General features: G+C 39.9%; 1 protein-coding gene and 1 pseudogene across 1 annotated transcript; one reads left to right on the forward strand and one right to left on the reverse strand.

The window, feature by feature from the left end:
* Nucleotides 1-637: 637 nt before the first annotated feature.
* On the forward strand, nt 638-14,807 carry BCAS2 (BCAS2 pre-mRNA processing factor). Its single transcript, XM_005887109.3, has 7 exons — nt 638-883; nt 990-1,082; nt 3,738-3,808; nt 6,375-6,536; nt 12,748-12,798; nt 13,326-13,406; nt 14,504-14,807. Exons 1-7 carry the CDS (start codon nt 791-793, stop codon nt 14,628-14,630), a joined length of 678 nt encoding a protein of 225 aa, XP_005887171.1. The 5' UTR covers nt 638-790; the 3' UTR covers nt 14,631-14,807.
* On the reverse strand, nt 9,273-11,649 carry LOC138987209 (peptidyl-prolyl cis-trans isomerase FKBP1A pseudogene; annotated as a pseudogene).
* Nucleotides 14,808-15,059: the final 252 nt, after the last annotated feature.

Here is a 15,059-nt window from a genome sequence, read left to right on the forward strand (position 1 = left end):
TTTTAAACTTTACATAATTGTATTAGTTTTGCCAAATATCAAAATGAATCCGCCACAGGTATCCGAAAGATGTAAAGGCAAAATGACTGGATTTTAGACACGCCCTGAAGGCAAAAATTAAGCCTTTTTAAAACATGGGATTAATGTGCAGTCACCCATCTCGCCCTGGGGCGGGGAGATCAGGTTCATTTCCTTCTGCAGGCCTAAAGCCTCGCAATTTTAACCGCAGACTAGAGCCCACTCCCTGCATTTATTCACTGCAAAGCTTCTCAGGACGCCGAGAACAACGAATAATGGGAATACAGGAAGGAACTGCAAAGGGAAAGAAGTTTAAGGGAAGAAGGTGGAAGGGTAGGGGAGTTAATGCCGAGGTGGGAACCCAGTATCTTTCTCCCCGCCAAATCCTGCAGCCAGTTCCTCCAAAAATTTTAAAGGATTCCACTTCCAGATACTCGAATCCTGGTCGAAACCGAAAGCCCCAAATCCTCCGCACTTCGCTGCCAGTCGACGACAAAAAAGATGGAGCAAGCGGGGACAGGAAACCGACGCAACGGGGACTCTGGGAAACCACGAAGTGACGTCATATCCGACCAAAACAAAAAATGGCCGAGCAATTTCTAGCGGGCGTGCCCTCTGAATTAACAACTGGGCGTGCACCAAAGCAGATGCACGAGTGACGTCGTTACGTTAGTGTCGGGCGCAGGTGACGTGATTACGTTAGCGTCGGGCACTGGAGTATTGAAGTGAACCTGAGCCCGCGCAGACTTAGAAAACGCCAGTGAACTTAAGGATGGCGGGTACTGGTTTGGTAGCTGGGGAGGTTGTGGTGGATGCGCTGCCGTATTTTGATCAGGGTTATGAAGCGCCTGGTGTTCGCGAAGCGGTAAGTTCGGGATTTTGTGTAACTGGCCCAGCGCTTGCTGGCCCATAGTGCCGGAAGAAGCGCCTAACAATTTGCTGCTCCTACCCTGGCCCCTTCTCGTCCTTAGGCTGCGGCGTTGGTGGAAGAGGAAACTCGCAGATACCGACCTACGAAGAACTATCTAAGCTACCTGACGGCCCCGGATTATTCTGCTTTTGAGGTAAGTGTGATGTTTTGAGCCCAGCGCACAGTGAACCCTTTTGGATCGAGAGCCTTTGCCACTTAAAAGTGAATTGTAAATTCCAGCTAAGTGTTACTTGCTTCACTACTACTTACCCTGTTGTCAGTATTGTCAGTCAGTTGAAAATAGCTGCATAGATAAGCCTCTCCAGAGTTCTGAGACCCACAAGACTTCCTAGAGCTCCGCAGACTGACCTAACAATACAAAAATTAGTGTTACGTCTTTCCAAGATAGGTTTTTTGCGTAAATTCTCAAAGGTATCCTCTTCCTCTAAGTATAAAACAAGTGATCTAGGCTTTTTTTTTTAAATACACAAAAGCCTAATTACCTAAGCTTCTGAGCGCCACAGGATTGCGGCCTTTGTTTCAAAGCCTAAATATTTACTGAATGTATGTCGTTGATTGTAGAGACAAATAATATCTAAGTGAACCATATCGAACCGTTTGGATGTTCAGCCTAGAAGTGCAACCAAAATACTGTGGGTGGTAGCTTAGTCGCTAAGTCGTGTCCGGCACTTTGCGACCCCATGGGCTGTATGTAGCCGGCCAGACTTCTCTGTCCATGGGATTCTCTGAGCAAGAATACTGGAGTGGGGTTGCCATTTCCTTCTCCAGGGGATCTTCCCAACCCAGGAATCGAACCTGAGTCTTCTGTACTGCAGGCAGATTCTTTACCAACTGAGCTACAAAGGAAGCCCATCCAAAATACTGTTTAGGGTCTTAATTGTTGTTTAGTCGCGTAGGAGTGTCTGAGACCCCATGGACTGCGGCGCACCAAGGCCTCCCTGTCCTTCACTATCTCCCAGAGCTGGCTCAAACTCGTGTCATTGAGTTGGTGAGAAGTGGGCGGCAGAGGATAAGATGGTTGGATAGCATCACCGACTCAAAAAAATAATGGTTAAGTTTTAAGTAGGAGAGAAATGTTCCTACTGGCACGCTTGTTTTCCCATGATTTTTTCTAAATGTTGTTACCCAAATATAGGTGTTAGCACATTAAGAACTAAGGACAGTAATGAGTCCTTATTAGCTTGATTTCTGAAAGTTTCAGATAATTGCATTCAGTCACAAACTTAAATACTTGAGCCAGTTTTATGTTTAGCTCTCTTAGATACAACCTGTGCTTCCTATGTTTATAGTTAGTATACTGATTATTTCTGTCTTCCTATCTTTATAATTAGTATACTGATTATTTAGCGCTTTTTATAGTGGGAGCTAATAGTATACTGTGCTCACTATCTCAGTCCTAAAAAAACTGTGTAAACTATATATGTTTAACATCCCTATTTTTTAGATGGGAAAACTGGAGCTTAGGCTAAGTAATTTGCCCAAGACCTTAAGCACTCCTCAAACTGCCTTTGAAACTGCTCTTTCATTAGTTCATTTAACAACTATTTCTGAAGATTGGTTCTTCACAAATTATTAGAGAACAAGAGTTTACATTCGAGAGTGTGGAGACAGATAAATCAGAAAATATCAAATTGTTGATAAAGCTATACAGAGAAAGAAAGTAATAATATGATGTAGAGTTACTAGGTGATTGCTTCAGATAGTTTGATTGAGGAAGGCCTGTCTAAACTGAGATGAGAATGCTCCATGAACAGGGATCTTTTTCATCTTCTTCACCACTGTATTTTCATCACGTAAAACAGAATATAGGCACTCAAATATTTATCACTGAATGTATGAAGAGCTTCTAAGCCAGTTTAATGAATGCTTAATGTATGCCATTCATGCCTAGAATTTCTTTTATAACTTAGCCCTGTGAGTGCTGCCTCGGGCTTTGAAGAGAGTTAAGTTAAAAGTTCAGGTCTGTCACTTGTCACGAGTTAGGTAAGGGCTCTGATGTTACACAGCTGAGGACAGCTTGTACTGTACATTTGTAGTTTCTTTCTTACCTAATTGTTAATTTTTACTCTGTCACTGTGCATAGGGTTCTATCTAGAATGCCTTAGTCTCTACTGGAAACTAAATAACCATATTTTCTTAGAGTTATGTGAAGCTCAGCAGTAGTCCAGAAAAGGCTTTCTCCAACGAAGACATATTTAATGCAGAACTTTTAAACAGTGAATATGGACTTCTAGAACACCTTTTTAGCTTACTTTTCAGTCTAAATGAAATAGAATGTTGACTAAAACATTGGACCTAAAGAGGTAGAACTATACCACATTTTTTTGAAAATAGTAAGATTGTTAGAGGCTTCTCAGGTGGCTCAGGGGTAAGGAATCCATCTGCCAATGCAGGAGACATGTTCCATCCTTGGGTCGGGAAGATCCCCTAGAGGAAATGGCAACCCACTCCAGTATTCTTGCCTGGAAAATTGTATGGACAGAGAAGACTAGAGGGCTATAGTCCATGGGGTCACAAAAAAGTCAGGCACGACTTAGTGATTAAACAACAAAAACGGCTTTTCTTTGAGGGCCCCTTTCCATATGAAATGGGTGTATGCCTGTGTACTTTTCACATTCTAGAGAGCAGTGACTCCAGAGAAGAGTTGGGGGTGGGGGGTGATCTATTATAATAGGTAGTAGTAAAGTATAAATATTTAAGTAGGTTAGATCCATTGTTTGTTTGGTGGTTTTTAATTTGTTTGTTGATATGGTTTGGGAAATAATTCTTTCTTCAATTTATATGTCAGACAGACATAATGAGAAATGAATTTGAAAGATTGGCTGCTCGACAACCAATTGAATTGCTCAGTATGAAACGGTAAGTCCTATTCTTGGTTCAGCTGGGCTCAGATCATTCTTTAATTTTAATTTATTAGTAAAACTTCTGTCAGTTCAGTTCAATTCAGTCTCTCAGTCGTGTCCGACTCTTTGCAACCCATTGACTGCAGCACACCAGGCCTCCCTGTCCGTCACCAGCTCCTGGAGTTTACTCAAACTCAAGTCCATTTTAAGTTGGTGATGCCATCCAACCATCTCATCCTCTTTCGTCCCCATCTCCTCCCACCTTCAATCTTTCCCAGCATCAGGGTCTTTTCCAATGAGTCAGTTCTTCACATAAGGTGGCCTAAATATTGGAGTTTCAGCTTCAGCATCAGTCCTTCCCATGAATATTCAGGATTGATTTCCTTTAGGATGAACTAGTTGGATCTCCTTGCAGTCCAAGGGACTCTCAAGAGTCTTCTCCAACACCACAGTTCAAAAGCATCAATTCTCTGGTGCTCTGCTTTCTTTATAGTCCAACTCTCACATCCATACATGACTACTGGAAAAACCATTGCTTTGACTAGACGGACCTTTGTTGGCAGAGTAATGTCTCTGCTTTTTAATAAGCTGTCTAGGTTTGTCATAACTTTTCTTCCAAGGAGCAAGTGTCTTTTAATTTCATGGCTGCAGTCACCATCTGCAGTAATTTTGGAGCCCCAAAAAATAAAGTCTGTCACTGTTTCCACTGTTTCCCCACTATTTGCCATGAAGTGATGGGACCGGATGCCATGATCTTAGTTTTCTGAATGTTGAGTTTCAATCCAACTTTTTCATTCTCCTCATTCACTTTCATTGAGAAGCTCTTTAGTTCTTTGCTTTCTGCCATAAGTGTGGTGTTATCTGCATATCTGAGGTTATTGATAACTTCTGTAGCCATGTTCAAATGTGGAAAAGGAAAAAAAACTTGTCTGCTTTTGTATTAATACATGTTTTTTCATATAATAGTTACACTCATGGTTTATATAATCTTTTGTTAATGTTCAAAAATGTTCTGTCCACCATCATTAAAATATAAACTCTTTTAAAATCCAATAACAAGAGAATGGAAAATTATAATTAAGTTCATGTTTAAGAACTCCCAAGGACATGTTCCTGATTAGACATGTAGTGCTTCACTCTTACACAGACAGTGTTAGTAAACTCAGAGTGCCTGCATAGTTTGACTTTGGTTCTACTGTCTCCCTTCCCGTACCACTGTACTACAAAACTGTTTCTCCTTCCTCAGGGAAAAAACCCCAAACATTCTTTTGTTACTTTCTCTAAAATGGAGAATTCGGTTGCTTACCATCTGAGGTCCCTTCAGCTCTAAGATAACTCTGAAATGATGAGAATCAATATATAATCTGTCAGAGTGGAGAGGGCCACATGAACAGTGGAGTTATCCTCTCAGTATATGTACAGATTATAAGGGATTTGAGCCTATAGAACCAAAGGACCAGATTTCTTCTTTTCTTGTGCTCCATTTCCTATCTGGCCTGACATGATAAAAGCAGAAAAACTTCCAAGATTCCTTAGTTCTCACATTTCTAGGTGCTTCTGCTCTAAAGGTTTTCACAATAGTAGCTCTTTCATAACAGCATATTTTAAACCCATAAGTAGGTTATAATCCATTAAGCAGTTGATTGTCAAGTTTAGTAAGACATCATAGCACTTTTTTTAAGGAAGATAAAAAATATCAGAATGCATTGCATGTCAAGTTAAGTACTGCTTTGTGAAACTTCCGTTCAGTTATGTGTATTTGTATACTGTGTCACAGTGTAAAATATTTCTTACTGTGGGTTATGACCTGAAGTTCTCAAAATGCTACATTTATGATGCATGTGTAAAGTTTGCTTTAAAAAAAAAAAGAAAATGGTTTATCACTTCTTAGTCCCAGCTGCATGTCCCTCAATTTTTCATAGGAATGATGTGAAGTTTTTACAGTATCTAATAAAAATAACAAAATGGAAATTGAAGGTTAGTTTGTAGCAACTCAGTAATGAGCTGGGGTTTATGAAGAGTGTATGTTGCTGGCTCTATTGGCAGTTTTGAAGGACTGGGTATTATTAAAAATAGAGAAAAGACTGAGTGTGAAATGTAAAAATCATTATATACTTTTGCCATCTTTTTCTCTAGGGGGTGTAGATATGTGGGTAGGAGGGTGGATAGATGTAGGTGTGTTTTACAAAATGATAGCATAGTTTTTCATATCCTGATTTTTTCCCTTAATGTATTGCAAACAATTTTAATATTCTAAGTATTCTTTAGTAACATTTAATAGCTAACATAACAGCCCTTTATGTGAATGTATACTGTGGCTTATTGTATCATTTCACATTGAAGTGAACAGTTTTTTGTTACTGTATATCATAATGCTAAATCTTACTTGTAAATTGATTCTTAGGATAAATAGGCTTCTTATTATTGCAAGGTCTACATGTTATCTTCAGTCTTCTGGTTGGCTTTTATTTTTCCAGTCTTCTGTTTTTACAGTGTTCGTAGACCTATGAGGCATTCTGTTGGGAGTAGAGAGAAAGATTTGGAGGAATATGTGGTTTTATTTCATTGTTGTTTAATTTCAGATATGAACTTCCAGCCCCTTCCTCTGGTCAGAAAAATGACATCACTGCATGGCAAGAGTGCGTAAACAATTCTATGGCACAGTTAGAGCATCAGGCAGTTCGAATTGAGAATCTGGAACTAATGTCCCAGCATGGATGCAATGCCTGGAAAGTGTATAATGAGTAAGAAACCTTTTTTTTTTTAACCCATCCCACCTGTTTAAGGGGACCTAAACCTAACACATATATTGTGTAACATTGCAATAGCAAGTTCTGAGGTCTGATTTACAAAACAGCTTGGTAGTAGACTATAATCCTTAATGTGAGGGGTTGCTTATAACAGTCAGCTCTCATTAGTTGCGCTTTCTGCTTTTTAAAGTGGCCTTGAATACTGAATTAGCAAATACTGAACCATTTCATACATGTGTATATATATATACACATCTCATATAGACGATAATCTTACACACTTTATAACAACTCACCCTGACAGGTTCTGTATTTTATTTATTTTATAAAAGAGAAGACAAAGTTGAGAAGTGTTAAGTAGCTTGCCAGAGTTGGAAATTACACTCTCTCCTCTGGTTATCTCTTCATGAGACCTGGAACAAGAAGGTGGAGTATCTCCTTGTTCTGCTTTAGCTGGAAATGTGCATGTCCACAACTCTGATTTTTTTGCTGCTTTTGAGCACATCCACGAATGATCACAGAACTCTGCAACGATTGATTTGGGGGTTACAAATAAATTTGAGTTAATAGGCAAATTCACTTGTACAGAATCTGCAGATAATGAAAATTGATTGTGAATAGAGAATTAACACTAGAAACAAGAGTGCTTCTGAACTCCTGTTTCTTTTCCACATAATTAGCTTTAGGTTTTGCTGTCTATAGTATTTAAAGTTCAGTTTCCAGTTCGTAAAAGTTAGTGGTTAGATGATCTCCATAGCTTCTTTGAGCCCTAAAATCCCACGTTTCTATTAACAGGTTAAGGCCATTGAACCTCATGACTGCATAAAACGGTTTGTTAGAGGATGATTCCTGAAACAGTAAAGCAAAAATCACAAAATGATAAATAGCTTTTCTCAAGTTTTCAGAATCATCATTAAACTTTTGTGGTCACATAAGGATCTGTGGGCAAAATCCAGAATTTAAGAAACTGCAGAGCAAACAGTTCAGTTTCTGTTGTGAATGCTGCAAGGCAAATAAAGAACAGTGGAGTTGGGACAATTAAGAAGTTTAAGAGAACAAATCAATCCAAAACAACGTGTATTTCATAAAGTGGGAAAATGTGACTTTTCTTCTCAAGAAGCTTTCTTTATCTAGTTGAGGAGGCAAGATATTCTAGCCCATATAACCAAGTAGTGCACTTTGGTAGTATGGAGGCATGTGCTGCACTGTGCACTGTGGTCTGTAAACTACAGAGATCCAGAGAAGGACGTTAAGGACTAGGTCCATTGTACAAGGAAGAGATGTGAGGGTGGGGATTATTGAAGTACAGTTGAGTTTTGTGTTTGAGATGTACGGCATAGTGATCTGGTATTCTTTCAGATTATCATAGGTGATTACAAGATAATGGGCATAATTCCTCATGCCATACAGTATACCCTTGTTGCTTATCTACTTTACATATAATAGTTTGTATCTGTTACCTATCCCTAATTTGTCCCTCCTCCGCTTCCCTCACCTCTGTTAACCACAAGTTTGTTTTCAATATCTGTGCGTCTGTTTCTGTTTTGAGTGTATATTTTATTTGTATTATTTTTTGAGATTCCATATATAAGTGGTATCATACAGTATTTGTCTCTGACTTATTTCACTAAGCATAGTATTCTCTAGCACCATCCACATTGCTGCATATGGCAATATTTCTTTTTTTGACTGAGTAGTAATTCCATTGTTGATGTATACATATATGCCACCTCCTAAATTCAGTCATCTGTTGATGGGCACTTGGGTTGCGTCCATGTTTTGGCTGTTGTAAATAGTGCTGCTACAAACATTGGGGTGCGTGTGTCTTTTCAAATTACAATTTTCATTTTGTTTTCAGATATATGCCCAGGAGTGGAATTGCTGTATCATATGGTATTAATAGTTCTATTTTTAGTTTTTTGAGGGACCTTCATACTGTTTTCCATAGTAGCTGTACCAGTTTACATTCCCATCAGCAGTGTACAAGGTTTTCAGAAAAGGGTGAAACATGGATGTTTAGAGGAGAGTGAGAACATTCTAGGAATGGAGGAAAACATAGATGTGGGGCGGAGGAGAAAGAGATGCCTCAGATTGAACATTGCTTCCATAATTAAAGCTGTAAAGCTTTAATAATTATTCTTTACTTAAGGTCCAGGCTATTTTTTTCTTTCTTTTTTTTTTTTTTTTGAGAAAAGCCAGCATAAAGCACTTTTATTGCAGTCATGTGTGGTGCAGCCGGTGGGGGTCGGCTGCGGGAGTAGATAGCCATGTCTCTCACCAGATCACCACACAGGACAGCACAGAGGGGAGACGGAGCAAGAAGCGCAGGGGGTGGGGGTCGGCTGGGGCAGTAGACAGCGATGTCTCTCACCAGATCACCACACAGGACAGCACAGAGGGGAGACGGGGCAAGAAGCACAGGGGGTGGGGGTCGGCTGGGGCAGTAGACAGCGATGTCTCTCACCAGATCACCACACAGGACAGCAAAGAGGGGAGAGGGGGCAAGGAGCACAGGGGGTGGGGGTCGGCTGGGGGAGTAGGCAGTGATGTCTCTCACCAGATCACAGGACAGCAAAGAGGGGAGAGGGTCAAGGAGCACAGGGGGTGGGGGTCGGCTGGGGGAGTAGACAGTGATGTCTCTCACCAGATCACCACACAGGACAGCACAGAAGGGAGAGGGGCAAGGAGCGCAGGGGGTGGGGGTCGGCTGGGGGAGTAAGCAGGGATGTCTCTCACCAGATCACCACACAGGACAGCAAAGAGGGGAGAGGGGGCAAGGAGAAGCCAGGAAACTCTGAGATTAGCAGGGGGAGCTGAGCATCAAAAAACAGGAGATGCTGAAGCTGTGATGACCAGCAGCATTTTCTTAAGACAACACTCAAGGATTTGTCATGATGGCTGCACTTTCATGGGTGTTAAGTGTCTGCAAACAGCACCTTCAATTTAACTTTCGATTAAAGTTCTTAAAATTTAGGAAGTAAAGCTTGGATAGCTATGTGATTACAAAAATCTTGGATATTCATTAGAAAAACCACAGGATGGAAATAAAAAACAAAGGCCATGAAGGTATCAGAGGTCTCTACTGGCCCAGGGAACAGACGTCTGCAATGTCCAACATCTCAGTGAAAACAATCTGCTTTCAAAAGGCAGAGGGTCTACGAGGAGGGTGAGGGTGGGGCAGTGGAGGCAAATGCTCTCCCCCTTCCCACTGCAGTTTTGGGTAGGGCTTTCAGTTCAACCCGAGGACATCTCTCAACTTGGAGAATAATTCGACCCTCAAAAGCGCCTCGAATCTGCTATGGCTTTGCAGCAGAGCAGCAAGAGTGTTTAATATATAATAGATAAAACTTTTATCCAAAAAAATAAAGATTATTGGACCCCGCCCCCCCACCCCAACACCAATTCCTAGTCTAAAATTAACCCATTACTTGTGCTGGAGAAGGCAGTGGCACCCCACTCCAATACTCTTGCCTGGAAAATCCCATGGATGGAGGAGCCTGGTAGGCTCCAGTCCATGTGGTCGCTAAGAGTCAGGCACGACTGAGTGACTCCACTTTCACTTTTCACGTTCGTGCATTGGAGAAGGAAATGGCAATCCACTCCAGTATTCTTGCCTGGAGAATCCCAGGGACAGAGGAGTCTAGTGGGCAGCTGTCTATGGGGTCGCACAGAGTCGGACATGACTGAAGCGACTTAGCAGAATACTTAATTGGAAACTTAGATCCAAAGGACTGAAACTCAGTCTTCACCCCAAAACAAAAACAAACTGAGTAATTTGAGGTTTATGGCATTTGGTTCAGGTCAACACACATACAAGGAGTAAGGGGAAGAGCAAAGCCAGTGACAGAACACATTCAATCTGGGAAGATGTTTATACAGAGTGTAGTGGAACATCAGGAAGAGCTCCATACCAACTCTCTGTGTGTGTCTAGAGGTGGCAGATCCTTCTGTGGCACATCCAAGAATGGGGAGCTCAGGGCCGAGGCCACTCCTGTCATTCCAGTTTTAGAAGTTCCACGTCAAAGATGAGAGTGGCATTTGGTGGGATGATGCCTGGGTGCCCAGTGGCACCATAGGCATAGTCTGGGGAGATAGTCAGCTTGGCTGTCTGACCCATGCTCATCTGGGCAACCCCTTCTTCCCAGCCTTGGATCACCTCCTGCTTGCCCAGCACAAACTTAAAGGGCTTGTTTCTGTCCCGGGAGGAATCGAATTTCTTTCCATCATCAAGCATCCCTGTGTAGTGCACCACGAAGGTCTGGCTCTGCTTCGGGAAGGTATGCCCGTCTACGGGAGAGATGGTCTCCACCTGTGCTCCCATGGCTGTGGTAGTGGTGGACGCTGGGTTGGCCGATGGGCTCCGATACGGGCAGCGTGGACCAAGCAAGGTCCAGGCTATTTAACATGATATTCAAAGCAAAAGTCTAGTCCTCTCTTTGGTGACTATCATAAAATCTGCCTCTGAGCCTTTACTCAGGCTTTACCTCCTCCTGAAATACCTTTTAACTTATCTACCCAAATTCAACTTATTCAAGTTGACTTTAATTATTATTATTAAATTATTATTATTATTAACAGATTAAAGCATGACTTTAATCTGTTTCCTTTTCTTCCCTGATTAAAATTCTGCCTCTGTTACTCTCCCTCTTTTGGGGAACTGTACAGATCACTGTGCACATCACTTGTTTTCCATTTAATTGCGTAACAGTTTCTAGTGTCGGGCTTTCTTTTGCCTATTATTTTGTCTCCTCCAAACCCAGTGGATGTTTCTCCAGAGGAACTAAACTATGTCTTATCAAAAGTAAATTTTCTTTCTTTGTGATAGGATTCACAGATGTCCAATATACTGGGCAGAAAACTTTTCAGTTTTAAGTAGGTCTTGGTGCAGAACTGCTTTAAAAAAACAGTATTTCATTAATAAGAAGGGAATTCTTTACTTGAAACTGAAGGGAAACCTTCAAGGTCAGCCCCTAATTTTACAAATAAACAGATTTAGCCCTCGTGATATCGAATGACTCATCCAAGGAAGCATAGCTATTAGGGCAGAGCTGAGACTAGACCCCAAGTCTTCTGATTCCCATGGTACGGTGTGGTCAGTTTCAGCGTTCAGAATACTTGAGGAGGGACCTGTGTGTTTAAGAGGGAAGCTAGAAGAAGGAAGAAGACAACAAATACGCTGGGCTTCCAGAAAGAGGTGATTCAAAGGAAAGTTCCCTATTAACGGTCAGAAGTCAGGAATAGAGTACTGAGCTTTATTGTCTTCAGGGTGGAATAATTGTCAAAATGGGATGAGCTGAAAGAAAGCCTGGAGAGGCACCACTGTTTGAAGACCAAATTTCTATAGAATTATAGTTAGTTTTTGAAAATCAGTTGGTAGAGATAGGAGAATTAACTCAGAAGGGAAGCAGGAAATTTGAGCCACAAAAGCCCGGAAATAATACTGAATCTAGAGCAAGAGCATAGCAGAGCCAGTATGGTTGAAATGGACTCTACTGTCTTAAAAGGAAGTTGACAGGGTATGTGAATTATATCTTAGTAAAGCTGTAGTTTAGGAAAAGAGAGAGATTGAACTCTACCCTTCAGTCATTTCTCTAATGATAATTGCAGGGAACTCTGTATAACTCAACTTCTCCCCTCTGCTGGTTAGAGCTGATTTGGACTGGAATCTGAATCTACAGCCTTCCACAACAGTTCTTTTCTTCTCTGTAGTTAGCTGTAGACAGGAGGAGAGAGTGACACACTAAATGTAGGTGAAGAAATAGAGATAAAAGGAGGTGTACTCATGAGTGATGAAATGAGTGTACTCATCAGATATTCCCTCATCTTTTCCATGTAAAGGAAATAACAGTTTAAGACATGATATAAGTCCACGAAATCAGAATTATCAGTAAACAACTTGGGTTCAAGAGTTTATAAGACCTGAATTCACCTCTGAGACTGAATCATGTATGTTACCTTGACCAAGTTACTTAATCTGAATATAGTGTCCTAACCTGTGAAATGGGAATAATGATGTCTACCTCAAAGAACTCTTGTGAGAATTAAGTTAGTATTGTAGAGTGTCTAACATGATGTTTGGCACAGGGAGCTCAAAAAATAATGGCTTATTTTTAGCAGAAAAACTTGGCCTTGTGTCAAGTAGACAGTGTACTTTTAGTTAGCACTATTTGATTTTAATGTACATTAATCTGATTTTCTTTTTTAGAAATCTAGTTCATATGATTGAGCACGCCCAGAAAGAGCTTCAGAAGTTAAGGTAAATTGTTTTTCTTTCTATTTTAGAATGAAGTTTAGGTGAATCCTTAGTAAATACAATAAGAAGGAAAAGGAACCACTGGACTGTGGTCATATGAGAGTAAATAATTGATAATCCACTCTGTCTACCGTTTAGTGTTGGGTTTGCCCTACCTGAGTTGAAAAGAAATAGACCTGAGATCTGAAAACATCTCTCCGGGGTCATTTGCAGTTTGCAAGTTTGCAGTTACTGAAATGATACTTTTAGAAGGAAAAAGTAGTAGAATAATATGTATAATATGATTTATATTAAATTAAAAACACACACACACCCTAATCTCTGTATGCATATACACATACAGGAAAGTATCTGAAAGAATACTCACCAAAAACTGAACAGAAGTTATCAGAGAGAAGGAAAAGCACATGGAAGGAAGGACTATCCATTCTTAAGCAATTAAAGACGTATTAGTTACAGACTTTTCTGTTGATTTTAGTCTTATGTTAGAATGTAGGTGGGTTATATAAATTTTTTTTTTTTTTTTTCAGGAAACATATTCAAGACTTAAACTGGCAACGAAAGAACATGCAACTCACAGCTGGATCTAAATTAAGAGAAATGGAGTCAACGTGAGTATCTGTAATTCCATCACCTTTTAAATTGTTTGCCACGTGTTAAGATCAAGATTCAACAATATGATTCAAACACTATTCAAATGGAGTGCCACAAGTATCAAAGAAATGCTTTTCTGGAATCCCAGTCTTCACTGCTTCTGCCTGTTTCTGAAGTATGGGCTTGAAAGGAAGTTAGAGTTACACACAAAAAACTGAACCACTGCCAGTTTATTCTGATTTTAGAGCCCCCTGTTTTCCATCCACTACTACTGTTCTGAATGGAATTCTACCTTTTAAAAGGAAAAAAAGTCTATTTTTAAACTCTTAAAGGAGGGAAATTCCTTACTTTCTTGATCATTTGTGTATGTCTCAGGAGTTTTTCCCCTTTGTTTATATATTTTGTTTTTTAATGTTGTTCTTCATATACTCAAAATTGTACAAATCTCTGAATACAGTCATTTTTTTCATCGTTTCTTTTCTTTTTTGACTTGCTCTTTCCCTGATCTCCCTGCCTCCATCACCCACACCGTTGTCCTTACTCCACCTTCCCCTCACCCATGTTAGCAGTCTGTTACTGCATCTTTCCACACTGTTCTTCAAGCTGATACAATCTTCTGCGTGTCCATGTGTGTTTGTTTCATTTGTCCTAGAGACTTTTTTCTGGGAGAAGGGGAAGATTCTTTGAATCTGTGGAATTCTATCTTAGCAGCTGTAGAAATTTCTTCATCATTTTTAACTATTGCCTTTGCCCTATTTTCTATCCTTTTCTAACTCAATTTAATACTAACTTCAACCACTTTTTCATATCTCTTCAGCTCTTTCTAATTTGTTCTTTTTTTACACTTTTTATTTTGAGATAATTGTAGGTTCACATGCAATTTAAGAAGTAGTGCAGAGAGGTCTTATATACATACCCTTTACTCACTTTCCCCCCTAATTGTGCCTCAGCTTTGAAAATGTAAAGCTAAAAGTGAAGGTTAGTATTATGGTTAAATATATATATACTGGTTAAAAATGTGTGTACTATAAATGTGTATAGTTATGTGTATACTATAAACATCTTGAAGAGAAATTTTGCTTTAGGTAATTTTCCCCTCTGTTTTCTTTTCTAGCTGGGTATCCCTGGTCAGTAAGAATTATGAGATTGAAAGGACTATTGTACAATTAGAAAATGAGCTCTTTCAAATGAAGCAGCAACACGGAGAGGCAAACAAAGAAAACATACGGCAAGACTTCTGAAATAGACTGGCTCGGTGGGTAGAGAGGAAGGTACGCTGGGCTTTCACAGATCGGGCGTCTTAGCTATGAAGAACAGCATCTTTTGGAAACCATCAGTGGTTATATGTTTAGAAACCATAAAATGTGGGTAGTTGTATTCTATTTGTACATTTTAGTAAAATAAAAACTTAAACATGATGGTGGTTTGTTTTGTTTTGTGTTTTTGCTACTTAAAAAGGAACTTTAGATTTCCAAGATTAGTATGGCTTTAGAATAATGTTTTTTTCATAAAATTAATTTTGAGTCACTGGGACCATATTTTGTACCCAAGAGATCTTTACTGAAAGTTATCAACATGTACAAGAAGTTGGAAATTTTGGTTTATTAATATAAGTATTTCAAATCAAGAGGTAGTTCTAAACAAAGTTTTAATTACCAAACAAGACTAAA

Source organism: Bos mutus, chromosome 3, assembly GCF_027580195.1.
Source record: "Bos mutus isolate GX-2022 chromosome 3, NWIPB_WYAK_1.1, whole genome shotgun sequence".
Taxonomy (NCBI): Eukaryota; Metazoa; Chordata; class Mammalia; order Artiodactyla; family Bovidae; genus Bos; species Bos mutus.